General features: G+C 38.9%; 2 protein-coding genes across 2 annotated transcripts; both read left to right on the top strand.

The window, feature by feature from the left end:
* Positions 1–1,952: 1,952 nt before the first annotated feature.
* LOC125379187 (ankyrin repeat domain-containing protein 50-like) lies at positions 1,953–3,362 on the top strand. Its single transcript, XM_048395407.1, has 2 exons — positions 1,953–2,253; positions 3,124–3,362. The coding sequence occupies exons 1-2, from the start codon at positions 1,953–1,955 to the stop codon at positions 3,360–3,362; spliced, it is 540 nt and encodes a 179-aa protein (XP_048251364.1).
* Positions 3,363–3,466: 104 nt separating this feature from the next.
* On the top strand, positions 3,467–4,042 carry LOC125379186 (fibronectin type 3 and ankyrin repeat domains protein 1-like). Its single transcript, XM_048395406.1, has one exon. The coding sequence runs from the start codon at positions 3,467–3,469 to the stop codon at positions 4,040–4,042; it is 576 nt and encodes a 191-aa protein (XP_048251363.1).
* Positions 4,043–27,610: the final 23,568 nt, after the last annotated feature.

Genomic DNA, 27,610 nt, shown 5'->3' with positions numbered 1-27,610 from the left:
TGAGGGCAGCTTTCTGTGGAAAAAGGGATTCTTTTGAAATGCTTCAGACAAAGGGAGCTGATCTCACACTGACAGATGATTACAATAACAATGTACTTCATCTGGCATGTCAGGGTGGAAATAGGTTCATTGTAGAACGTCTACTGCCCTTATTTGACATTAATTGTCGGGGACGAGAGCGTTTGACAGGAGTAATGATAGCAGCTCTCTATGGAAAGAAGGATACTTTTGAAATGCTGATGGGAAAGGGAGCTGATCTCACACTGACAAACGACTACAATAACAATGTACTCCATCTGGCATGTCAGGGTGGAAATAGGTTCATTCTAGAACGTCTACTGCCATTATTGGACATCAATTAACGGGGACAAGATGGTTGGACAGGAGTAATGAGAGCAGCTCTCTATGGAAAGAAGGATACTTTTGAAATGCTTGTGTCAAATGGAGCTGATCTCACACTGACAGATGATTACAATAACAATGTTCTTCATCTGGCATGTCAGGGTGGAAATAGGTTGATTGTAGAACGTCTACTGCCCTTATTTGACATTAATTGTCGGGGACGAGAGCGTTTGACAGGAGTAATGATAGCAGCTCTCTATGGAAAGAAGGATACTTTTGAAATGCTGATGGGAAAGGGAGCTGATCTCACACTGACAAACGACTACAATAACAATGTACTTCATCTGGCATGTCAGGGTGGAAATAGGTTCATTCTAGAACGTCTACTGCCATTATTGGACATCAATTAACGGGGACAAGATGGTTGGACAGGAGTAATGAGAGCAGCTCTCTATGGAAAGAAGGATACTTTTGAAATGCTTGTGTCAAATGGAGCTGATCTCACACTGACAGATGATTACAATAACAATGTTCTTCATCTGGCATGTCAGGGTGGAAATAGGTTCATTCTAGAACGTCTACTGCCATTATTGGACATTATTTGTAGGGGACAAGATGGTTGGACAGGAGTAATGAGAGCAGCTCTCTGTGGAAAGAACGATTCTTTTGAAATGCTTGTGTCAAAGGGAGCTGATCTCACACTGACAGATGATTACAATAACAATGTACTTCATCTGGCATGTCAGGGTGGAAATAGGTTCATTGTAGAACGTCTACTGCCATTATTTGACATCAATTGTCGACGACGAGAGGGTTTGACAGGAGTAATGATAGCAGCTATCTATGGAAAAAAGGATACTTTTGAAATGCTTGTGTCAAAGGGAGCTGATCTCACACTGACAGATGACAACAATAACAATGTTCTTCATCTGGCATGTCAGGGTGGAAATAGGTTCATTGTAGAACGTCTACTGCCATTATTTGACATCAATTGTCGACGACGAGAGGGTTTGACAGGAGTAATGATAGCAGCTCTCTATGGAAAGAAAGATACTTTTGAAATGCTCGTGTCAAAGGGAGCTGATCTCACACTGACAGATGACTCCAATAGCAATGTTCTTCATCTGGCATGTCAGGGTGGAAATAGGTTCATTGTAGAACGTCTACTGCCGTTATTTGACATTAATTGTCGGCGACGAGAGGGTTCGACAGGAGTATTGAGAGCAGCTCTCTATGGAAAGAAGGATACTTTTGAAATGCTTGTTTCAAAGGGTGCTGATCTCACACTGACAACTGACTACAATAACAATGTTCTTCATCTGGCATGTCAGGGTGGAAATAGGTCGATTGTAGAACGTCTACTGCCGTTGTTTGACATTAATTGTCGTGGAAATGAGGGTTTGACAGGAGTAATGAGGGCAGCTTTCTGTGGAAAAAGGGATTCTTTTGAAATGCTTCAGACAAAGGGAGCTGATCTCACACTGACAGATGATTACAATAGCAATGTACTTCATCTGGCATGTCAGGGTGGAAATAGGTTCATTGTAGAACGTCTACTGCCCTTATTTGACATTAATTGTCGGGGACGAGAGGGTTTGACATGAGTAATGATGGCAGCTCTCTATGGAAAGAAAGATACTTTTGAAATGCTGATGGCAAAGGGAGCTGATCTCACACTGACAGATGACAACAATAACAATGTACTTCATCTGGCATGTCAGGGTGGAAATAGGTTCATTCTAGAACGCCTACTGCCGTTATTTGACATTAATTGTCGGAGAAATGAGGGTTTGACAGGAGTAATGATGGCCGTTCTCTGTGGAAAGAAGGATACTTTTGAAATGCTTGTGTCAGCGGGAGCTGATCTCACACTAACAGATGACTTCAATAACAATGTACTTCTTCTGGCATGTGAGGGGGGAAATAGGTTCATTGTAGAACGTCTACTGTCATTATTTGACATAAATTGTCAGGGACAACATTGTTTCACAGGAGCAATGAGGGCAGCTTTTTTTGGAAAAAGGGATTCTTTTGAAATGCTGATGGCAAAGGGAGCTGATCTCACACTGACAGATGACTACAATAACAATGTACTTCATCTGGCATGTCAGGGTGGAAATAGGTTCATACTAGAACGTCTACTGCCGTTATTTGACATTAATTGTCGGGGAAATGAGGGTCGGACAGGAGTAATGATGGCCGTTCTCTTTGGAAAGAAGGATACTTTTGAAATGCTGATGTCAGCGGGAACTGATCTCACACTGACAGATGACTACAATAACAATGTTCTACAACTGGCATGTCAGGGTGGAAATAGGTCCATTGTAGAAAGTCTACTGCCATAATTTGACATTAATTGGCAGGGACGACATGGTGGGACAGGAGTAATAATGGCCGAGGGAGGAAATAGGTTCATTGTAGAACCTCTGCTGCCATTATTTGACATCAATTGTCGGGGACAACATTGTTTGACAGGAGTAATGATAGCAGCTCTCTATGGAAAGAAAGATACTTTTGAAATGCTTGCGTCAAAGGGAGCTGACCTCACACTGGCAGATGACTACAATAACAATGTTCTTCATCTGGCATGTCAAGGTGGAAATAGGTTCATTGTAGAGCTTCTCCTGCCATTTTCTGACATTAATTGTCGGGGAGTATACGATTGTACATCATTCATGAGGGCAGCTTGGTCTGGAAAGAATGATGTTTGGTTACTTATTCTGAGAAGTGGGGGAAACCGTTTATTAGTTGGTGATAATAATCACACGGTACTACACGCAGCGAGTAAAGGTGGGAACATGACAATTGTTGAAGATGTCATTGATCTCTTTGACATTAACACAAGAGGAGTACATGGATGCACTCCACTCTTGGAGGCAGCTAGCGGAGGCCACATGGCTGTCGTTGGCTTCCTTGTGTCCCGCAAAGCTGACGTCAAAATGGTGGATAATTCGGGAAATAGTCTGCTACATGCGGCTTGTTATTATGGCCATCTTGGTATGGTGAAACATGTGAGGTGAGGTGAGGTGAAGTTGGGTTTAACGTCGCGTCCAAGATTATGGTGAAACATGTGTGTCCATGGTTTAATATTGACGACAGAAACCTACATGGGTGGTCACCTGCAATGGTAGAAGCTGTGTTTGGTAAACAGTCAGTGTTTGACTTCCTGAAACAAAAAGGTGCAGATCTGACACTGGTTGATAAAACGGGAGATGGTGTGTTCACTCTCGCCCTTCAGGGAGGATGTCGCCACATCATAGAACAATTATCTCCAGATGGACAACATATGAAGAAGCCCTCTCCATGGAATGAACTGATGAGATCAATAGTGACGGGTTGGATGTACCGTCCGAGGATTTACGGTGAAAACAGCCCTGTCCTGGTTCAGACAGACCAGTTTGGAGACAGTTTACTACATCTGGCCTGTCGGGGAGGTAACAGACAGTGTGTGGAGTATCTGCTCCCATCCTATGACATCAACGTCCGAGGTCGGTATGACTGGACACCGGTCATGATGGCGGCTGTGTGTGGCCATGATGATGTCTTCCAGTTGCTGGTGTCTCACAACCCAGATCTCTCTCTGGTCTCAGACACAGGTGAAGATGTCCTCACCCTGGCTCAGCGAGGGAGAAGCAATGTCATTGTCAAATACCTAAGGGATCATTCAGGACAGGGACATTCTCGTGAATCGGAAAGATGAAATAACCTTGAAAAAAGTATGGGCTTTCTTAGAATCTTAAGAATGTTAATGAATGATCATTCAAGATATTTAGAATCTGATGAGCTATGTGCTTACATGCACTGAGACAAAGTGAAAGCGCATGATCAGCTTTTACACGGATTCAGAAAATATGTTTGATTATGTGCTTTAGTACATCTCCAAACACATAAACGGGATTCGAACCCGTACCCATGTTTGATTATCTCATGCCTGAATGCCCAGAACAATTTGTTTCGTTTTTGTCCATTTTGTCAAATAAGTACCAAAAAATGTAATATGCGTTTTCACAGCGTCTCAATGTTATGAGTTTTTCATGAGAGTTCACTGCCTGAGTGAACACGAACAAGCCACATTAGTGTTAGTAAATATTATTTTATATCTTGCTGAAAATAACAAACTATTAAGTGTATGGTAGAAGGTACATTGTGCTGCAGCATATTCCATGTGCCAAGAATTGACTTTCACTTTGTGTGAGTTTAGTGGAGTATGAACCTTCATAGAGTGAACTGTATGATCGTCGGAGCTTGAATTGAACATGGACTCGCATTTTAGTTGTTAAGTATATATATGGCATGCATTGACCATATTTTCTGGTTTTAAATAGGAAATATTGAAACTAATTCATATCTTATTACTGGGTGTTTATTTCAAGCTAAACACTTTGGGGCAGCTATGTTTATCTCTTCTTAGCTTGTTATCAGAGTCTTCATACAGAATGTGACATATTATTGACAAATGATAACATGGATCCACTGATCTTCGGTAACTGGCAGAGATGGGGCTCAGTTATACCTGTGATCCGACGTCTGCCTGTCATTTTCCATTTCTTCATGTTTTCATTCTGGACACGTTATCTTAAGCCCAAGTAGATGGAATTTGTGGACATACATATCAAAGTGTATTTGAAAATCAAAGAAAAATATTTCTCTCACTTACTTAAACCATTGAGTGATGACGATCACTTTGATGTAAGTGATCACTGACAGGGCATTTGACTGAGGAATTATTGTACAGCACTTCAGTTTGTACATTGTACAAACACTCACGTTTACTCAGCAATAGACAGAGGTGTCACATACAGGTTATTATTCTGCTTTAGATACAAATGTGACGATGTAAAGTTACTCTCTGTTATTACGTTATAGTCAGAGATATGACGTACATACATTCATTGTTATTTAGTTATTGTCAGAAATGTGACGTTGTACATACATTCATTGCTATTGAGTTATTGTCAGAAATGTGACGTTGTACATACATTCATTGCAATTGAGTTAGTGTCAGAAATGTGACGTTGTACATACATTCATTGCAATTGAGTTAGTGTCAGAAATGTGACGTTGTACATACATTCATTGCTATTGAGTTATTGTCAGAAATGTGACGTTGTACATACATTCATTGCTATTGAGTTATTGTCAGAAATGTGACGTTGTACATACATTCATTGCAATTGAGTTAGTGTCAGAAATGTGACGTTGTACATACATTCATTATTATTCATTCAAAGTGACAAATATGCCGGTGTAAATACACTTATTGTTATTCAGTTATAGTCAGAAATGTGACGTTGTAAATACACTCAATATTATTCAGTTATAGTAAGAAATATGACGTAAATACATTCATTGTTGTTAGTGATTGTCAGAAAAGTGACGTTGTACATACATTCATTGATACTTAGTCATCGTCAAGAATATCACGTTGTACATACATTCATTCTTTTTCAGTAATTGTCAGAAATGTGACGTTGTTCATACAAACATTGTTATTTAGTCATTGTCAGAAATATGACACTGTAAATACATTCATTGATATTCAGTCATTGGCTGAAATGTGACGTTGTACATTCATTCATTATTTTTCAAGTATTGTCAGAAATATGATGCTGTGCCTGCTGCACTCATTGTTATTGAGAGGGGCGGTCGGGTAGCCTGGTGGTTAAAGTGTTCGCTCGTCACGCCGAAGACCCGGGTTCGATTCCCGACATGGGTACAATGTGTGAAGCCCATTTCTGGTGTCCTCCGCCGTGATATTGTTGGAATATTGCAAAAAGCGGCGTAAAACCATACTCACTCACTCACTCAATCATTGTTATATAGTCATTGTCAGAAATATGACGCTGTGCCTGCTGCCCTCATTGTTATTTAGTCATTGTAAGAAATGTGACGTTGTACATATATTCATTGATATTCAGTCATTGGCTGAAATGTGACGTTGTACATTCATTGTTATTGAATCATTGTCAGAAATATGACGTTGAACATAGATTCATTGGTATTCAGGTGTAGCCAGAAATATGACGTTGTAAAATCAATTTTATTGTTATGTAGTCAGTGTCAGAAATATGACGCTGTGCCGGCTGCACTCATTGTTAATAAGTCATAGTTAGAAATGTGACGTTGTACATATATTCATTGTTATTCAGTAATTGTGGTAATGTGACGTTATTCATACAAACATTGTTATTTAGTCATTGTCAGAAATATGACACTGTAAATACATTCATTGTTATTCAGTCATTGGCTGAAATGTGACGTTGTACATTCATTCATTATTTTTCAAGTATTTTCAGAAATATGATGCTGTGCCTGCTGCACTCATTGTTATTGAATCATTGTCAGAAATATGACGTTGAACATTGATTCATTGTATTCAGGTGTAGCAGAAATATGATGTTGTAAAAACAATTTTATTGTTATATAGTCATTGTCAGAAATATGACGCTGTGCCTGCTGCACTCATTGTTAATAAGTCATAGTCAGAAATGTGACCTTGTACATACATTCATTGTTATTAAATAATTGTGAGCAATATGACGTTGTTCATACAAACATTGTTATTTAGTCATTGTATGAAATGTGACACTGTAAATACATTCATTGTATTCAGTCATTGGCTGAAATGTGACGTTCTACATTTATTCATTATTATTCAAGTATTGTCAGAAATATGATGCTGTGCCTGCTGCACTTATTGTTATTGAATCATTGTCAGAAATATGACGTTGTACATTCATTCATTATTATGACACTGTAAATACATTCATTGTTATTCAGTCATTGCCTGAAATGTGACGTTCTACATTCATTCATTATTTTTCAAGTATTGTCAGAAATATGATGCTGTGCCTGCTGCACTCATTGTTATTGAATCATTGTCAGAAATATGACGTTGAACATAGATTCATTGGTATTCAGGTGTAGCCAGAAATATGATGTTGTAAAAACAATTTGATTGTTATCTAGTCATTGTCAGAAATATGACGGTGTGCCTTCTGCACTCATTGTTAATAAGTCATAGTCAGAAATTTGACCCTGTACATACATTCATTGTTATTCAGTAATTGTGGTAATGTGACGTTGTTCATACAAACATGGTTATTTAGTCATTGTATGAAATGTGACACTGTAAATACATTCATTGTTATTCAGTCATTGGCTGAAATGTGACGTTGTACATTCATTCATTATTATTCAAGTATTGTCAGAAATATGATGCTGTGCCTGCTGCACTCATTGTTATTGAATCATTGTCAGAAATATGACGTTGTACATTCATTCATTTTTATGACACTGTAGATACATTCATTGTTTTTCAGTCATTGGCTGAAATGTGACGTTCTACATTCATTCATTATTATTCAAGTATTGTCAGAAATATGATGCTGTGCCTGCTGCACTCATTGTTATTGAATCATTGTCAGAAATATGACGTTGTACATTCATTCATTTTTATGACACTGTAGATACATTCATTGTTTTTCAGTCATTGGCTGAAATGTGACGTTGTACATTCATTCATTATTATTCAAGTATCGTCAGAAATATGATGCTGTGCCTGCTGCACTCATTGTTATTGAATCATTGTCAGAAATATGACGTTGAACATTGATTCATTGGTATTCAGGTGTAGCCAGAAATATGACGTTGTAAAAACAATTTTATTGTTATCTAGTCATTGTCAGAAATGAGACGCTGTGCCTGCTGCACTCATTGCTAATTGCACTCATTGCTAATCGGTTACAGTCAGAAATATGACGTTTTAAATACATTCATTGTTTTTGGGTTACACTTAGAAATGTGACGTTGTACATACATATTTTTTGTTATTTAGTCATTTTCAGAAATGAGACGCTGTGCCTGCTGCACTCATTGTTATTCAGTTACAGTTCGACATATGACGTAAATACACTCATTGTTATTCAGTTATAATCAGAAATATGACGTACATACATTCATTGTTATTCAGTTATCGTCACACGTGTGACGTTGTACATACAACATTGTTATTCAGTCATTGTCTGAAATGTGACTTTGTACGTACATTTATTGTTATTCTGTTATAGTCAGAAATAAGACGTTGTACATACATTCATTGTTATTCCGTTAAAGTAAGAAATGTGACGTTGTACATACATTCATGTTATTCAGTCATTGTCGGATATGTGACTTTGTACATACATTCATTGTTATTCAGTGACAGTCGGAAATATGACGGTGTACATACATTAATTGTTATTCAGTCATTGCCTGAAATGTGACGTTGTACATACAACATTGTTATTCAGTTAAAGTCAGAAATATGACTTTGTTCGTACATTTATTGTTACTTAGTCATTGTCAGAAATATGACGTTGTACATACAACATTGTTATTCAGTCATTGTCTGAAATGTGACTTTGTACATACATTTATTGTTACTTAGTCATTGTCAGAAATATGACGTTGTAATACAACATTGTTATTCAGTCATTGTCTGAAATGTGACTTTGTACAAACATTTATTGTTATTCAGTTATAGTCAGAAATATGACGTTGTACATACAACATTGTTATTCAGTCATTGTCTGAAATGTGACTTTGTACGTATACATTGTTATTCAGTTATAGTCACAAGTGTGACGTTGTACATATATTCATTGTTATTCATTTCTAGTCAGAAATGTGTTTTTGTACATAGAATTCCGAATTTGTATACTTACAGTACCACATTTCTGTACATGTATATAGTTTAATTAGTTAATATGGGGACTACTTTCATCCATTTCGGTATAATGAAATATTTAATGTTACGTGAAGTGTGTCATGGAGTTTAGTTATCGTCATATACAATGTAGCTTGGAGGCCCATTTATGAGAATCATTTTCATTTAAGATGATGAAGAACCAAACAAGTTCTATTTATGTCTAAACATTCTGAGACAAACTCATTAGTATTCATAACGTAACCGTTTATCTTAAAAGTATTGTCATGGTGTGTGCAGTAAACACAGACGTTGTATTTTGTATTCTTCTTTGAACAATTATTTCAGTATTTCTTTGCCCCTACCTGAATGTAGTCCTGTTTGTTTAATGATGAGATCACATTTAATGACTGGACAGTCTTTGTATTTTGCTGTAAATACAAGATTTAGTGTTTATTGAATACGGTTTTGTTTTACAGAAAATAACTCAACGCATGTAATAGATAATGTTCTTAATGTCATGTTAGATGAAGTTGATCATGATGTTATCAATAGCTTTGGGGAATATTGATTATTGCTATGCTTGTATCTAATTAAAAAGGTAATTATATTTCCTTTTTAACTGATCCTTTAAATGGTTATCCCTTTTTAAAATAATGTGGGTATTTAGTCATTGCAAAAATATGTTTCTTCAGACTTATAGATGTTCATACGATTCCCTCCTTAGACCCGTGAAGATCCGCGGTAGAATAGGTCTTCAGCAACCCATGCTTGCCGCAGAAGGCGTATGCTTGTCGTAAGAGCCAACTCGGGTGGTCAGGTGGTTGTTATTCAGTTATAGTCAGAAATATGACATAAATACACTGACTTGGTTGATGCATGTCGATTTTTTACAGACCGCCGTCATATAGCTGGAATATTGCTGAGTGCGGCGTTAAACAAACAAACAAACCTCCATCCTTAAACTTTTATATGCTTAATAACAACAACAAATGCAAGTAACATTGCGTTGCTTATTCAACAAATATATATTTCAAACAATGCACCTCTGCTTATTGACATCAATTTGTAGTTCACTGGCTGTATATTATGTAGTTTTAGCATACCTTCAATAAATATGATTGTCTCTTAATGTGTTGTTCAATATCGTGTGTGTTTCTATGTAACATGGCGTGGTGTATCTGCATAACAAGGCGATCGTTAAACACGAAGCATTGTAACGTATCTATTTATAATAGGATATATTGAAATCAGTTCTTACTTGGCAGTGTGTCATATGTACCTGGAATGCCATGCAGTGTGGCACCAGGACAGTCATTACAGAAAGACAAATACATGGGTACATTTGACCATTTCATAAAACACCAACATCTTATGAAATAGCAAACAGTTATAAGAACCGGTTTTAAGTTCGAATATATACTAGCCACAAAGAGATTAATAACTACATGTGTACACATATGAGTAGTTGGTGGCGGCACCCTAGGACCAGGGGGAGCTACATCTGGCAGTACGATGATGTCACGTCCGTTTCCGGTGGCGCGCGCGCCTCCAAGATGGCGTCACGTCCGGTTCCGGGACGCGTGCGCCAACACCATACCCATGCTCGTGGGTTTCACCGAGGTGGTAAACGTCTGACACCTGCATCACTTCGAGCTTTCCTCACACATTAAGCTGACAAGCCGTGATATAACTGGAACTCTGTTAAAAACGTTAAACACAACTCACTCACTTACTTACTTACACCATGCACACTGAGTATCACCAAATTTTGTAAAAATCAGAGACGAAGGAAGAGAAGTATCATTACTTTCAAAACAATAAGCAATATTGCAGGTGTTTTGCAATGGCTTGTAATAAAGTCAAGTCAGGGATTGACAAACCAGTGGTATATATCAAGCACAATAAGCATTGGGAGTGCATGTGGCCTACATTGTAGTCTAAAGTACAATACTTGATTATGACACTAGACGTTCGCGTAAGGAGTAAACATGTTCATTTTACGTGTTGTATTGGGAGCGGTCGGCTAGTGGTTGAAGCGTTCGCTCATCACGCCGAAGACACGGGTTCGATTCCCGACATGGGTACAATGTGTGAAGCCCATTGCTGGTGTCCCCCGATGGATATTGCTGGGATATTGCTAAGAGCGGCGTAAAACCATACTCACTCACTCGTTGTATTGCAAGATGAATGTGCACCTCAAGTACAACACTGTCACACAAGTATGTCCCATTTTAACGAAATATTTCTTGTACATACATACTTGTGAGGACCTTGCCCTTGGAAGCTATTATTAAATATCTCCCATTGTGAAATTCAAATGAAGGTGGATGAGATACAACTATACTTATCGCTCTACTTATTGAAAATGACGACTGTAATAATTTGAAATGTGATGTTGAACCTTCAAGTAATAACGTTTGGTTGTAAAGGTTTCCCATGTAAATGCTCGTCGAATAATTCTACCACCATTCATTTAATAATTATCATTGGTCACGCAGCAGGTTACTGACCGTAACGTTGTGCCATAAGGAAAATCTAACTGTCCTAAATGACTTCTCGCTATTATAAATTTATGCGGAAAAAGAATTAATAGCACTGAACTGCAATAACGGTTCATTCATAACAATCGTACAAATCTACCTGAGCTGATTTAGAACGAGAACGTATTTTACTCAGGATCTGGCAGGGAGAGGTACGTCCACAAGCATTGCACTTATGACAAACCTCAAAATATTTAAAATGGCGAATGAATGTTTAGTTACCTTGGCTGTAGTGGTCATGGCAAACATGGGATCTCTCAACACTGACTATAGGCAGCCTTACGGTGTGAAGATGTGTGAAGAGTTCTGCGCCAGTCTGACGTCATGCGTGCGAGTAGCTTATGTTGAGAGATATTTGCTGTGTGACCCGACATATGGGACAAGTAAACACTTGTCACTTAATAACAACAGGGTTCATCTTCTTCATCCACAAAAGGTATGTATCTTGTCTTCTTTCACGTCTTCACCGAGGTTGGTCGGTTGGTTTGTTGTTTAACGCCGCACTCAGCAATAATCCAGCTGTATGACGGCGGTCTGTAAATAATCGAATCTGGACCAGACATTCCATATATTGAAATCATGAGCATCGCTCCACACAATTAGGATCGACGACATGCATCAACCAAGTCAGCGCGCCTGACCACCCGATCCCGTTAATCGCCTCTTACGACAAGCATAGTCGCCTTTTACGGCAAGCATGGGTTGCATCGATTCTGGACCAGACAATCCAGTGATTTATATCATGATGATCGCTCCACGCAATGTCCATCACATGTCATCCATAAAACATTGGACGGTATTAATAAGACCTTGAATGTTGTTTGTTGTTGTAATGTAACATGGACCTCACCGTGACCTTAGCCTACATATTTTGATATGTAAACGCATTTGCGACGTCTCCTTTCAACATAAATTATTCACAAATAATTTCCGCCTTAACCAAGTTGTATTTTATCATTTACAGATGCAGTGGTCTTGTAACCAAGGGTCTACATTGAACTTGAGTCAGCGTGTGATCGTCTCGAGGAGACACATACCAGTGCTGGTGACCCTTAAAGTGAAGAAGCAGCCACAGCCAGCTGGTAAGGATAAACAGTTCCTACAATTTTTGATATCCCAAATCATGATTTACTTCAACTTTCTTGTCTGGTCCAGACTCGATTATTTACACACCGCCGTCATATAGCTGGGATATTGCTGAGTGCGGCATTAAACAATAAATAAACAAACACAAAACTTTCCAATAGTCAACTTTCCCTTTTGTCGAGCATTTTACAATTTTGAGGCACAATCGGTTATTTTATTTGATTAAGGTTACAACATTCAAGGCCTCAGTAAGATTTTCCAAAGGTTTTACGGTAGACATATAGAAGACTTTTCTGAAATCAGTGGCAAAATGTATGCTCCATTCAAGTGCCTATTTTGACTTGTATCATGTGTTCTCGTGTTTTCCAGATGAAAATTTGGTTTTACCAGTGGAGCAGGATACGCTCACCTTTTTGCGAACAATAGTTTGATAGTGATTCATAAAAGCATGCTCATGATACAGCTGGAATCATACAATTGACTCTGTTTTTAGCAGAGATTTCTTATAAACGGGGAGAGCGTTTTGTTGCTAATATTTATTTACTACATACATATTTTATTTATTCAATTATTCAAATTATGTCAACTGTCTCTATTGGAAAAACTCGGATCGTGAATTTAAAACATGAAAGCAATGAAATCAGGTGTTGACAAAAGAACAAAGAAACCTCGGACATGCTCAGCTGTATCGATAATATCTTGTGTCATGCTCATTTTCAGGGATCCATTCATATAATGTGCACAGCTATATTGCCTTTTACGCCCAAAGGAATCTTTTTCGGCAGGTTATAGAGATTGATTATTCTTTGTCATTGACATTTTATATTTGTAGTAATCTTGTACAAACAGTTCTTCAGTTAAATGTCGTCATGAACAGTATTTTCACTGGTCTGTTGTGAAGATGATCTCATAAACCAAATGAAATTACAGTAATCAAAAGTCATTTACAGTCTTTGTTATCTTGTTGGAAGAGTTCATTTTACTTAAGGGATAAGGGTACAAGTGTGATGTGCACTCATCCATAAATTTGTTTTGATCGTAGTGTAGGCGATATGAGGTGTAGGCCAGATGAGGACAGGCCCGTCAAATCGTCCATCTGTTTATCCTACAATAAATAAAAGTGACAAAACCTTTCCCACAGTCATGATCATATGCGACAAATCCCTTTCCTTTTCGCGAACACCTGGTGTTATCACTGAGTTTTAGTGAACCATACCTATAAGTACCATAGCTATTTTGCCTTTTAGGTCCACTGGAATCCGTTTTGGCAGATAATAAATTGGTTTTGTATTTGCAGTAATCTTGTATTGACAATTCCTTAGTTAATCTTTTTGGTGTTCAAGCAGACCCTGAGACAAAAGGTACAGGAACAGGGAAGGACAAAGAAGGACTCTACAAAGTCATCTCCATGACAAAAAGTACAACACATCATAACATGATGCACCTACTGATGAGGAAGAAAGGGACAAACTATTATTTCACTCAGGTGTTCAATCTCACGAGCTGTAAACTACTAGACCATGGAGGCACATTGCCTGACCAGAAAAGGGTCACACCATCCCGTCTGTACACTGGCACCTGCGTGCGAGACAAGAGGAGAAGCTGTGTGCATGTGTTATATGTTGGATCGCATGTTTATATTTCGACTTTGATGGAGGACCGGCGTCTACCTGTAGTTCGTTTTGAAATCTCACTGCAAGTTTTTAGGTATGTATGGACATCCCTTGGAAGAATATGTGGTTCTTGGGCCTCGTACCGGTCTAGAGTTCGGGTAAAAGTCTAACAATCCTTTGTTCAATGTTATGCAACAATCAGCAGTATTCCTTATAATCACGACATCTTGTTAATAACGTTGAGAACGCGGAAGTTTTCAGGTACGTGTCATCCCATGTTTAAAGTGTCACCATGAAACTTATGTAAGTATGGGTATTCCCAGGAGAATATGTGAATCATGGACATCATACCGGTCTGGAGTTCGGGTGATCATCCTTTGTTATAGTAGTTTATTTTGTTTGTTGTGTTCTGCAAGAGCCTGCAGTATTCCAAATAAACCAGGAGGGTCTGCATAATTGAGTGTGGATCAAATCAACCAGTGGTGGAAGTTATGAGCAATACCTCACGCCATTGGGTACGATGATACACCATTAACATGCTCGTCCTGCAAAATCCAAACTACTCCGGTCATATGACTTGTGTTTGGTCCATGGACCCGTGAAGATCCGGGGTAGAACAGGTCTTCAGCAACCCATGCTTGCCGTAAAAGTTGACAATGCTTGTCGTACGAGGCTACTAACCGGATTGGGTGGTCAGGCTCGCTGACTTGGTTGAAGCATGTCATCGATCCTAATCGCATGGATCGATGCTCATGATGTCAATTACTGGATTGTCTGGCCAAGACTCGATTATTTACTGACCACCGTCATATAGCTTGAATATTGCTGAGTGCGGTGTCAAACAACAAACTAAAAAAGAAAAAGAAACAATTGCGTGGATCAAATCTCACGATGTCAATCACTGTATTGTCTGACCCAGGCTCGATTATTTAACGACCTCCGTCATATAGCTGGAATATTAGTGAGTGTGGCATAAAACAACCAAGTAACCAATCAACCATGCTCTGGACAAAACACTTACCAGGTGTGTACAGATTCAAGAATGAAAAGCCTTAAAATATATGCGGAATATTAAAAAAAGGTATTGTGAGTGAGTGAGTTTGGCCTTACGCCAAAGATTTTCAGTTATGACACTGTGGGAAGAATGCCTGAATTGAAGAAAGAAGTTCTGTCATTGGGTACAACTCAGGAAATCGACAAACCAATGACAACCAACTTGGGATTTGAACCAACTATCATGGATTCTGGTACAGCTGTGAAATTGTGACCTCAATGCAACCCCATCGTTATACTGATAGGATTTGTTAAGATTTAGAATGATTTAAGAAGACAGGTATGTTACATGGCGATACAGATCGCTACTGAAAGGGTTCATAAGAAAGCATTATTGAGCGGGTTTACAGATTTTACCGACTTTTGTTTTGTTTTTGCCATATGCTGATGGTCATGCTAAACCTTTCAGATTCCTTGGACTGCCCATCACCTGTGTTTCCTCCAAGGATGATGTGGTGTATTGCCTGACGCACAACTGGCTCTACAAACTTAAGATTAACGAGGCACTTGCTGTCGCCAAGAAATCCTCAGTTCAACTCAACCTTCCTCAAGGCACTGACCATGTGATGATTGATCTTGATTCATGGAGTCATATTTTTATTACCACCAACTCATCTGTGTTGATGAAACCATTTAATATGACAAATGGCTGTGGTGAAAATGTTGTGGAAATTCATTTGAAATGCCGGCTTTTAGCCTGGTATGAGGGCCTGATTTGTTTCTACGACTTGCGACTTCCTTGCTCTGTGTATAGATGCTCTCTACCAGTGATTATCTCAAGGGAATGCAGTGAAACAGGCAATGTGCATATGTGAAGCTGTCAATCTGTTTGCTTGGATCAGACAATCAAGCGATGGATATCATGAGCAGGCAATTGGGATCGATGACATGACCTATTCTACCCCGGATCTTCACGGGTCCTAACGAGCCTGATCACCCGAACTCGTTAGTCTCCTCTTACGACAAGCATAGTCGCCATTTACGGCATGCATGGGTTGCAAGACCTATTCTACCCCGGATCCTCACGGGTCTTTTACTAACGATTTGACCAGTTTCCAGAGACAGGCATTTCACAATCTGCGAACCAAGAACCCCAAAGATTACACCATCACAACCTTATTTGTTTCATTTTACCATCAAACATGGACGTCTACCTACTTTTGCCGGACATTTAGGTAAATAGTATGTATGATAAATAGAAGATATCACGCGAGTGTGTTTGGGGATGGTAAATATCCTGTATTATGAATAAACATTGTATATAGCGAGCCTTTTGAGCAAATCCAACTATTTTTAATTGTTGAAAAGGTTCCAAGCCGCCGAGACCTACAAGCACATATATGGCAACTAATCCTGCTTGGCTCGGCCGAGTTCCCTCGCAAAATTGTTCCGCAATTTATAGCTCCAAAGTTGCCAAAACTTGTAAAATGCCTTAGCTACGTCACAGTTAGACACTGGTTTTCAGTCTATTAGACTGTTCTTTTTTATATTATAGTAATTATCCCAATAGTTTCTCCAGGTTCCCAATGGGTATTTCTGACTGGATCGCCAATGACAAGGGCGACGCCATCTTTGTTTATAAACACTGAAAGTAGTCCCTTCTTGACCTTTGATATTTGCATCTCTATCTGCATGTGACCCCAACGGATATCGTTTAAATCCTTTGGCTTTATCCTCCCGAGAAACCAGTGCTGTAGCCCTACATTTTATAGAAAACACTTTTCCTTGTGAAAGTTAACTTGAATAAAAAATGAATGATCCTAAGTGAAACTTCTCCCTCAGACCTGGAGAAGAGAGACCAACCACTGCTACAGCTTGCTTGTCTGCTTGTCCAAAAGAGATGTTTCCGGATATTCAAATCATCTTAACTGTGTTTCTCACTTCACCTGCTGGTTGTGCAGCCTGTAAGAGGTCATTCTCAACCCTTCGGCCCCTCAAACTGTGGACAAGATAATCAATGACTGATGAACGACTGAGTGGCCTTGCCATTTTACACACGTACAGAGGCACAGATTACATTCCAATCCAAAAAGCAGTTTATGACAGAGAAAGGACTGGCGCAAACTGAAACAATGTTAGATTATAATAACATAAGATCACCCCTCTAGGAGAATATGATATTATTAAGTTGTTTCATTTAATTGTGTTCAATGTTTTGCTGAAATTTTGCAACAATATTCCAGCTATATGACGATATTCCGTAAATAATAATATCTAGGCCAGACAATCCAGTGACTGACATGACATCACGAGCATCGATCTACGTAACTGTGATACGATGACATGCATCAACCACCGATCCTGACTACCCGATCTCGTTAGTCGCCTCTAATGACAAGAGTGGATCACTGGAGACCAATTTAACCCGGAACTTTCACTGGACTTTTCCCTTGAAGTGAAATGCTGTACTAAAATGACCTATTATGCCCAAATGTAGCCATTTCTATCCCACCTCCACCAATTATATAAGGCAAAACGAGGTGAATCTCATTAAAATGGGGAAACAAACCTGTCAAAGTAAAGATGATTAATTCCTTTGTGACACTGTTACATCAGTAGAGACCCGTTAAGAACCGGGGTAGAATGGGCCTTCAGCAACCCACACCTGCCGTAAAAGACGACTATACTTGCGTTAGAGGCGACTTACGGGATCGGGTGGTCACGCTTGTTGACTTGATTTATGCATGTCATCGATACCAAATACATGGATCGATGCTCATGATATCAATCACTGGATTGTCTGGTCTTGACTCGATCATTTACAGACCGCCGTCACATAGTTGGAATAGTGCAGCGTTTACCAACCAACCAAACAACCAACGAACATCAGATGAGGGATAAAATGTGCCCCCAAAACATAATTAATACGAACACAAAAATGTCAGTGATCTTTTATCGATGAAACCATCATTTTTCTATCTCCATACATTTTTATATACATTCTCCAAATTAAATAATTTTTAAAATCCAAATGATTTGGACCAAATACGGTGTCAAAGTTCTTATTTATTAAAACTATGAGCAAAAATAGTCTTTTCTAAATGACATATTGCAACAATGTAATTTTTGTGCCGGCAATTATTTTCAACAATATGAAGTTAAAAATATTTTTTTCAATGATATTCGGGACTATTTTTTTTCAATAAAATCACATGACGAAAATGTCAAATGTCAAATGAAGGTAAAAAAATAGATGTCACGAAAAACTGCTCCTGAACCAAATGTTATTACATATATTTTGAAAGAACAATACCTTGAATATCACCAAAAAAACAACACATTCTACTCTGGGTCCGTGTTGAAGCATCTAAACATAAATGCAACATCGTATTGACAAATTGTCATCATTTATACACCTACTACTGACTTAAACGAATTTACTAATAGAAACAATGGCTAAACTAGAAAGTGTAGAGGCCTCTACTGAAATCCTTCCGAAACTGTTTTATCAAACATTAAAGTTATATCTACAATTGACCTGTGAAAAAAGTGTTCATCAGACGTAATTATGAAATCATTCCAACTAAATAGATTTCAACGTTTTAAAAGTTCAGACAAGATGTGGAGAATGCAAGAGGGTGAATGAACGTCAAAAGTAGTAGCTACATCAAACATCACTATAGGCCAAAAACGTACGATATACCATTCAGAATAATGTATATCAATTTTCATAACGTCACATTTGGAAAAGGCCAAAAACAAAACCATCAGCACCCTCTGAGCATCTGCCAGAGACACGATAGGTGGGACCCTCAGCTTCACAGGCCTTCGTGATTTTCGCTTTGATGACATACTGATAGTCAGATTCGAACCTCTTGAACAATTGCAAAGTGTGTTGAACAATCATGCCACGACGTAACCTGTCTTGACTTTTAGAAAAATCGCCAATATATGATTTATTTTTTTTTTAACTACATTATTATTTTCCCAAATATGTAGCAAAATTTTGTTTCCGACTATGGATATTTGATCTCCGCTCGTTTGATGAGGCTGAAATCAACAAGAAGGGCGACGGCCTCGTTTAAAGGGACCCTTATTGAAGCAGCAAACAGTTTGTTGTCATCAAGAGATATCTGGAATAGACAAGAACCAATTCCATCTTACATTGATTTCTGGTGTAATTGTGACACATGCAAATATTATTGTTTAATAAGCATTGGTGAGCATGTCTTAGAAGTTGACGATGACAAAGTAGACATACTGAATGGATAACAACTTTTATATTTTCGCTATTATTCAACCTACTCATGTTAATCTCTTTCATGTATGCATACTGATGTTACTGTTAATTCTTCACCTACGCTGTAGAATTTTGTACCATGTTCATTATTCAGTCTTGCCTGTCAACGGTATAAGGATCCATACCGAAACGTTGGCATAACAGTATAATACAGACGTTTTTATCCATAAATTGTGTCTACCTTGTCGTGCAAAGGTTAGTACATAAAATATATACATACATCATAGAAATTTAGACAGGATAAAAGCCAAAGGCAAAAATGATTTCCGTTGAGGTCATTTAATGACAAATATGCATATATGAAAGGTCTGGTACTTGCTACTTTCAGGTTTTACAAACAATCTTTCGTTACTCTTTTCTGTCGTCGTCCGCTCAGAACTTGAATATCAGTGATCTGGACAAATTACTGGATTAGTGATGTATAATCAGACCGATCGACCCCGATTATAAGGGACAAGGGCATCGTTTACCAAACCCGATGCCAGCCCAAACGACGTACCAGAAAGTGAGTGTCTGTGACTTTAATGGAGAGATTCGAAATCACGTTGGGTTTGAACGGAACGGGTGAATGATTCAGCTCCGTCGACCAGGCGCCCGATGTCCGAGTGTTGTAGGCGATGTCACCTGCGTCCCACCGTACAAAGAACGCCAACACCAGCGTACTATCACCATGTGCAGTCAGTTTTACCCAATTTCGGCTGAAGAGAAAAGTCATCACGGATAAAAATCAAATCACTATTTAAATTGTCTATTGTCTGTATTAGACATAAGTCATGTGTTTCATGGTCATTGAATTAGAGGTCGTCTTCCATTCATTATGGCTTGTCTGACCTGTGTGGGTCTGGGTTTCCAGTCGTTAGAAGCTGTGTTCGGGCTCGTTGACTGAAGTGATTGCGTGTCATTGTGTCCCAAAGGATTAGACAATCCAAGGTTTCAGTCTCTGATATGCCGGGTATTAGTCCCACTTACTTACAGGCTGTCTTGGTTTGGATGACAGTTTGCAGTGTTAAATAATTTTCACTCAATCCTTCTGCCTCACCAATAGCATATCAATTTCCAGAACGATCTACGTTAATATAAGTGCATCCAATTCCAAACTCTGATTACTGTAAACTTTACAAACACTTACATCGCGACTCCATCCGCGGCTGCCTCCACGATAATCTCCGTACCAATGGCCAGGGGAGCAGGAAGATGCGTACTGAATTCTCTCACCTGTTGAAAAGTAGAGAGTGAGTTAGTAAATATTGAATAACAACTAGTACAGGGCATTAAGTGGCGGCCTGAAAAGGCGCATTTGTGAAGTAGAGAGAGTAAACAGATCTTTCCAAATTCTCTTACGTTTTTACACTGTACATGAAAAAAACCATGAAGTGTTTTATGGATGGATGGCTTTACACAGAAATGTGTTTGGTCTACTAACATTTGTCACTATACCTGGTCGACCCAGAGGGTCTGCATGCACCTCCCTATATTTACTGGTGCGTTGTCATGGAAACATATGTCTGACGTGATCGGTAGGTAGGAGAATCCACTGGGACAGGTGACATCAACGTGGGACTGGTTCCTCACCGACATCGATACTGCGTTCAGGACCCGAAACTCGGTGCAGGCAACTAAGCATGACATAAAATAAAAATATTAATGTCTCCCTATTCGTAGTATAAGTATTGTTAAATGGCAGTGTATTTTATTGTTTAACAATGATTGTAACTGTTACATTTTTTCTGTAGATATTCGATTGACGTTCACTGCATCGTATTTGGGCAGTGATTTGGTGTAAGGAATGTAGTACTAGTTAATGTAATCAGTTGTCAGTAAGTAACTTTACTTGTATTTAGGCACTAGAGTGATGTGGTTACTTCCGGAAACTGCGAGACTCGTCCAGCACTGTCAAAAATTTTCTGAAAGCTGGTTGGGCGGTATATAAGGGGACAAGAGCATGCTTTTCGGATCCCTCACACATTTCGTCTCTCACACATTTTCCTCACGTCAAGACCAGCTTTCTTGTGAAGATCGCTCATCACCCCTGATTTCTTGCCAAGCACGGAAGCTTGACCCCTGTTGCCGCTGGGTGAATATATATACTGAACAACAAAAGTTCCTGTGACATTGAATAAGATTTAATGCAAAGTTATGTTTTTACCAAATCTGAAACAATTTCGGTTAAGACAGATAAAAGACTTATGTAGTGTTCAAATGTTTTACTTTGCCATACTGACTTCAGAAAATGCGTGATTTCATATAAAAAAACATGAACATGCCAAAATGTCAATTTACAAATCAATAGCGTGTGTGTAAACCCCAGGTTGCGATGTAAGCAACTTTGCCATACTCACTTCAGAAAATGCGTGATTTCATATAAAAAAACATGAACATGCCAAAATGTCAATTTACAAATCAATAGCGTCTGTGTAAACCCCAGGTTGCGATGTAAGCAACACATCTTCGTCTCATGGAATAGACCAGGCGTCGCACAAAGTCCTGTGGGATATCTGTCCATATCTGTGGGAGCATGTTTCTAAGTTCCTGGAGTGTCCGTGGAAGACGTGTTTGACGTCGAAGGCGCCGATCCATCTCATCCAACATGTGCTCGATTGGTGAGAGATCAGGGGAACGAGCCGGCCACGGGATGACATTCACGTTGATTTGTTGAAGTGAATCCTGAACAAGTCGAGCAATATGAGGCCGGGCGTTGTCATGAGGAAAGTGAAATGCAGGGGGATTTCATAACTTTTGCATGGAATGCATGCTTTTCTGTAGAAGTTGCGTTTTTGTGACATGATTCCATACATGTAGTACAATATTGAAAAGCAAACTTTACTTGTTTGAAAAATACACTGAAATTTTGGTGTCACTGGAACTTTTGTTGTTGAGTATATTATTTTCACTGACTTTTGCCATCACGACTGTACTCACCACTGCCATCATATTATTTATTGCCAGTTATTGTGGTTACTGTCATTGTAATTGCTGTGCAGTAACGTGTATTAACTTAGTGAATTTTGTAATACATTTCTTTATTGTATACCACTTGTTGGTGGTAAGTTCTTTTACATACAGATTTTCAATTTGGGAATCGACACGTAACAGTATATACCGAATAACTATTGCGTTTCAGGGCAATACATGTCTCAGTGCAGAACTGAACTAAATACAAAACGAAATTGTAAATGAGTAAATGACCACACAAGATTAATGGATACAAAACATATATTGAAACGCATAATTTTAGTCTTGCTTGACAACCGAAACGTCGCCTTTACAGTATTAAAGACGTTGTTATCCATAAATGTGTCTACTTTGACTAAGTTTTAGGTTTACTATGAAAAGAGAACCTCAATGATAAAAAATAAGTGGCAGTCCTATAAGTAACACTTGTAGGAATGATGTAAAACGTGCTCGGTCCATGCATGTAGCAAAGGTACTGTAAGTCCCCATGGTCCCTGGCATGGCGATCTCCCTTCAGAGGCTGGCGATTTCTTTCATGTATTGTTTTGTGTCCTTACATCTTTTTTATAGTTCCTTATTAGTTTTATATCTATATCTGTGACAATTTATTTTGTTTTACTGTCCTTTGTTGACAGGTTTTATAGGTTGAAATGTACTTTTTATCAAAGCATATATTGGTATCGTCTCGATATGGCTGAAATATTGTCTATGTGATGTTAAATCCTAACTCACTCACCCTATAATATGGCCATGTAGTCACACATCTCCAGAATATTGTCACCGTTCATTGTGAGTCAAGAATAGTGGTTGAAGGTGGCAGGAATTCGATGTTTTGAGAGAGGTATCTCGTCCGCACTTGATGACAAGGATATAAGGTGCGATTGAGGTCGTATTAGCCGTCTCTTAATATTTACTTTGCACACATGAAATAGTCTCAATATTCCCCTTTTCCTATTTAACTGTGGTCAGTTTTCAGCTGAATAAGTAGGAGAAATACAAACCTTAACATCCTTGAGAGTCCATGTTGCAGAATTTTCAAAACTATCAATCAGCTGTGGACAGTTGCTTGATTATGGTTTCCCTTGCACACTCTTATAGAATTGTGCTAAAATTGCCTTTGAGAGATAAAAGTGTCAAACCGTTTGAGACGCAAATATTTTATGACACAATGTACATGCATTGTATTTAAACTGATGTCCACAGCTCTGTATCATGGATCCCAGTTTGCTGCAGAAACCCTCACATCAGAAATATCTGAAAATACATTGAAGTTGTGAGTGAGTGAGTTGGGTTTAACGCCGCTTTTAACAGTAATCCAGTTATATCACGGCGTGTCAGCTTAATGTGGGAGGAAAGCCCGAAGTGATGCAGGTCTCAGACGTTTACCACTTCGGTGAAACCCACGAGCACGGGTATGGTGCTGACAAACCTAGAAACATAATCGGGATTCGAACCCACAATCAAAGGCTTCTGGCGTGCCCAAGGGACGCAACACTGCACAGACGATTGCGGCGCCTAAGACGACTGGGCCACCCGTGCCCCCTTGAAGTGGTGAAGAAATACATACAGATGTCAATTGTATGCATAATACGTGTTCTACTATTAAACACTTCAAACATTGTGCCGAGTCACTTTGACTTTTTAAAAAGCATATTTTATATAATTTACATTAACAGGATAATCTGCATGGTCAGTTACCCAGAATTATTGTTAATGTAACTTCCATACCCATTGATTCAAATTGATTTGATTAATTGAACATGCATACGACATATTTATTTCATAGTCGTTACCTCTAAGTTATGTGGGATTTCGTTCTTCCCCATAGATCGAGTCAGGAATCCATTGCATGACGCTGGAAATATAATAATAACCACATACACACATTCAACTATGAAACAGAACTAAATTTAATGGAAGATTTGTGGATGATCGTGGATGATTATGGTTTATACAAAAAAAACTATTTCGATCTATAGCCATTTATGACGATTGCAATATACGTGACACAGTATAAACTATGACCTGAATAATAATAATCATATTTAATTAGATCTATAGACTACCGTAATACCCCAAACACAAGAATTAAAATAAGATATAGCGCTTACAAACATTTAAAGGGCTGGTTATCAGTCATTATGGCTGTCTTAGCCCATTCATGTTACGCCCATCAAATTCAGTTCAAAACAACATCATATGACATGAAAGGTAACGGGACCTGTCAAAGTGGTGATTGTTATTTAGTGTAAAATCACAACATACATACTTTTAATACCGTTGATGAACACATCGCTGTTATACTGTAATCCCTTGTTCAACGGGGAACTCCTCGCGCTCTTAGATTGACTTTGAACAAAATTCTCCACGAAGCTGAACGAGACATGCGGGAAAAACCTCGTTTTGGAGTTTGACCTTGGGGTCATGCATAAATATTAAGAGAAGTCAAAATGACTCGGGATCGTCCTCTTGTCGCTCGTATACAGCTACATACAGCATTCTAGAAACTGTCCCATCCCGATATTTCTCTGATGATAAAGTTTGTCAAAAACCAAGGGAGATAACTCCAAATAAGACTCCTTTTTTAAATTGGCCACACGAGCACTCGACATTTTACGAGCGTTTCTTTCCCTTTTCAATTTTGAATAGAATGTAGATTTCTGAATATTGGAGTGAGTCAGTGAGTGAGTCGGGTTCATCGCCTCTTTTAACAGTCTTCAAGTTATATCACGGCGAGTCAGCTTAATGTGGGAGGAAAGACGTTTACCACTTCGATGAAACCCACGAGCACGGGCATGGTGCTGACAAACCTAGAAACATGATCAGGGCGAGCCGGGATTCGAACCAACAATCATAGGTTTCTGGCGTGCCCAAGGGCCGTGACTCAGCACAGCAAAACGCGGCGCCGGGGACGACTGGGCCACCCGTACCCCTCTAAATATTGGAAAACATTGCTAAGATTTCATATGACAAAAAAATGAGCTTGTTAAGTAATTTCTGTGATTGGATGGAACGAAGAAATATAGTTTGTAATTAATTCAGTCTGTACCAGACAATCCTGTGATGGACATCATGAGCATCGGATCCATGCATTTGGGATACGTTGACATGCATCTACCAAGTCAGCGAGTCTGACCAACCGATCCCGTTAGTCGCCTCTTACGACAAGCATAGTCGCCTTTTACGGCAAGCATGGGTTGCTGAAGACCTATTCTACCCCGGATCTTCATGGGTCACGGAATGTATGGAAAAGAGGTTGTCATTATTTTCAGAAAGTTTTATTTTTATGGACCGGCCTGTCACACAGTAAAATACACTTCAAAATTTGTAAGTTGCGGAACAAATACAAGACTGGAAACGCGAGCGTAAACGGAAAATAGGACAAAGGCTATATGAACATATTCATATTTCATATTTATATAGAACAAATTCAGCAGCTTTTTGAAAGAGTTAAGACGTATTTAAAATACCCGGAAAACTTCGCAGTAAGGTAAACGATCGAGTCCAGAGCATAACTTGATGGACAAGACAATCCAGTGACACGACTAACATGCTACTAAGTTTAGGATGAAATTTGTGTGACTTCAGCCCTCCGGGAGAAGGACCATGAACCCAGTTCCAGGAAATATAAAACTTCAATGCAAGAGAATAATCAATCTAGATTATCTGCTGAAACAGATTCAGTTCTTGTGCCTGACCAAGTGTTGTTCACTTGGGTATCCACGTATTACTACATGTCTCTCCCAACGCCACTCTGCAGGACTCGGTAATGATTTCGTGCTGATCCAACAGTTTTATCAAACGCCAAAATACGCTTCTTTGTGTGATCTCATATCTTCAATTTGTTTGTTGAATGTTCAGAATATGAGTGCCAAGTTTTGTGCTTTTAACCCAAAGTGCACGGCTTTTACATTACCCTGCCTTAACCACACCACCAAACAAACAGATTTGATCAAATGGCATTTCTCTAGAAGTGGTACAAATTGTTACCACATTTTTTCTTTTAGTGTATCTAGTTAACCAGTAAACAATTTTAGAATAAGTAAATAGTTGAACGTCAAAACAAGAGACGCTTTGGGACGGCATTGGACCCTATCTGTGTTTGTTTGTTTGTTGTGATATTTCAGCTACATGACAGCGATCGATAAATAATCAAGTCTGGACAAGCAAATCCTGTGATTGACATCATGAGCATCGATCCACGCAATAGGGATACGATGACATGCATCAACAAAGTCAGCGAGCCTGACCACTCGTTCCCGTTAGTCGTCTCTTACGACAAGCATAGTCACCTTTTACAGCAAGCATTGGTTGCTGAAGACCTATTCTACCCCGGGCTGATGCATGTCATCGATCCCAATTGCGTGGATCACTGAATTGTCTGTTCCAGACTCGTTTATTTACAGACCGCCGTCATATAGCTTGAATATAGCTGAGTGCGGCGTTAAACAACAAACCAACCAACTCAAAAACATTAGAAAATAGTAACAAAATTGTAACAAATTAAAAGATTCATAACTGCAGTGACGTGGTTGCATTATGTATATTAAGTTCGTGACAGAACTGCTAGCTAGGAACGAATTAATAGAAAAGGACATTTCACATTTATCACAAGAGTATTCTGGACATTTCATATTTATCTTTGGATTGGTTCCATGGTATCGTTGATTAGTTATTGAATCAGCAGAGAGGTAAGATACTTTTCATTTGTGGAATCTGGAGTGAGTCACAAAATCAATAGAAAGATGGTCAATTGGTCACGTATGCTTCGGTATTTCTTACGACACACTATAACCTATGTTTTGTGTTTACTCCTGGTGTATGCATGGGCCGGTACATGAATGCTGATAGAGACCGTTCGCAGTAACAGTCGATTCACCAATCACTCATTGGCAAGGATGACAGCATTCAGACCATGGCTATGTCATGGCTTACCTTGCTTACGATGACACGGAACGACAATAACATAGGTAACTGTAGTAGGGCTCAGTTAACCCCAAAACGCAGCTACGACAATATATTACTCATCCGTGAAGATCTGGGCTAGAGTCGGTCTTCAGCATTTCATCCCTGTCCACCCCTGTGAATTTTCCAC

The sequence above is a fragment of the Haliotis rufescens genome, unplaced genomic scaffold, assembly GCF_023055435.1.
Source record: "Haliotis rufescens isolate VD_foot unplaced genomic scaffold, xgHalRufe1.0.p SCAF_14, whole genome shotgun sequence".
Taxonomy (NCBI): Eukaryota; Metazoa; Mollusca; class Gastropoda; order Lepetellida; family Haliotidae; genus Haliotis; species Haliotis rufescens.
The sequence above is the reverse complement of the archived record's forward strand: the minus strand, read 5'-3'. Positions and strand labels throughout refer to the sequence as shown.

Coding starts and splice junctions, on each gene's coding strand:
- LOC125379186 (XM_048395406.1), top strand. CDS start 3,467: ATGGTAGAAGCTGTGTTTGGTAAACAGTCAGTGTTTGACTTCCTGAAA.
- LOC125379187 (XM_048395407.1), top strand. CDS start 1,953: ATGGCAGCTCTCTATGGAAAGAAAGATACTTTTGAAATGCTGATGGCA. Junction 2,254..3,123: donor CAATGTACTTCTTCTGGCAT/GTGAGGGGGGAA, acceptor TACTACACGCAG/CGAGTAAAGGTGGGAACATG.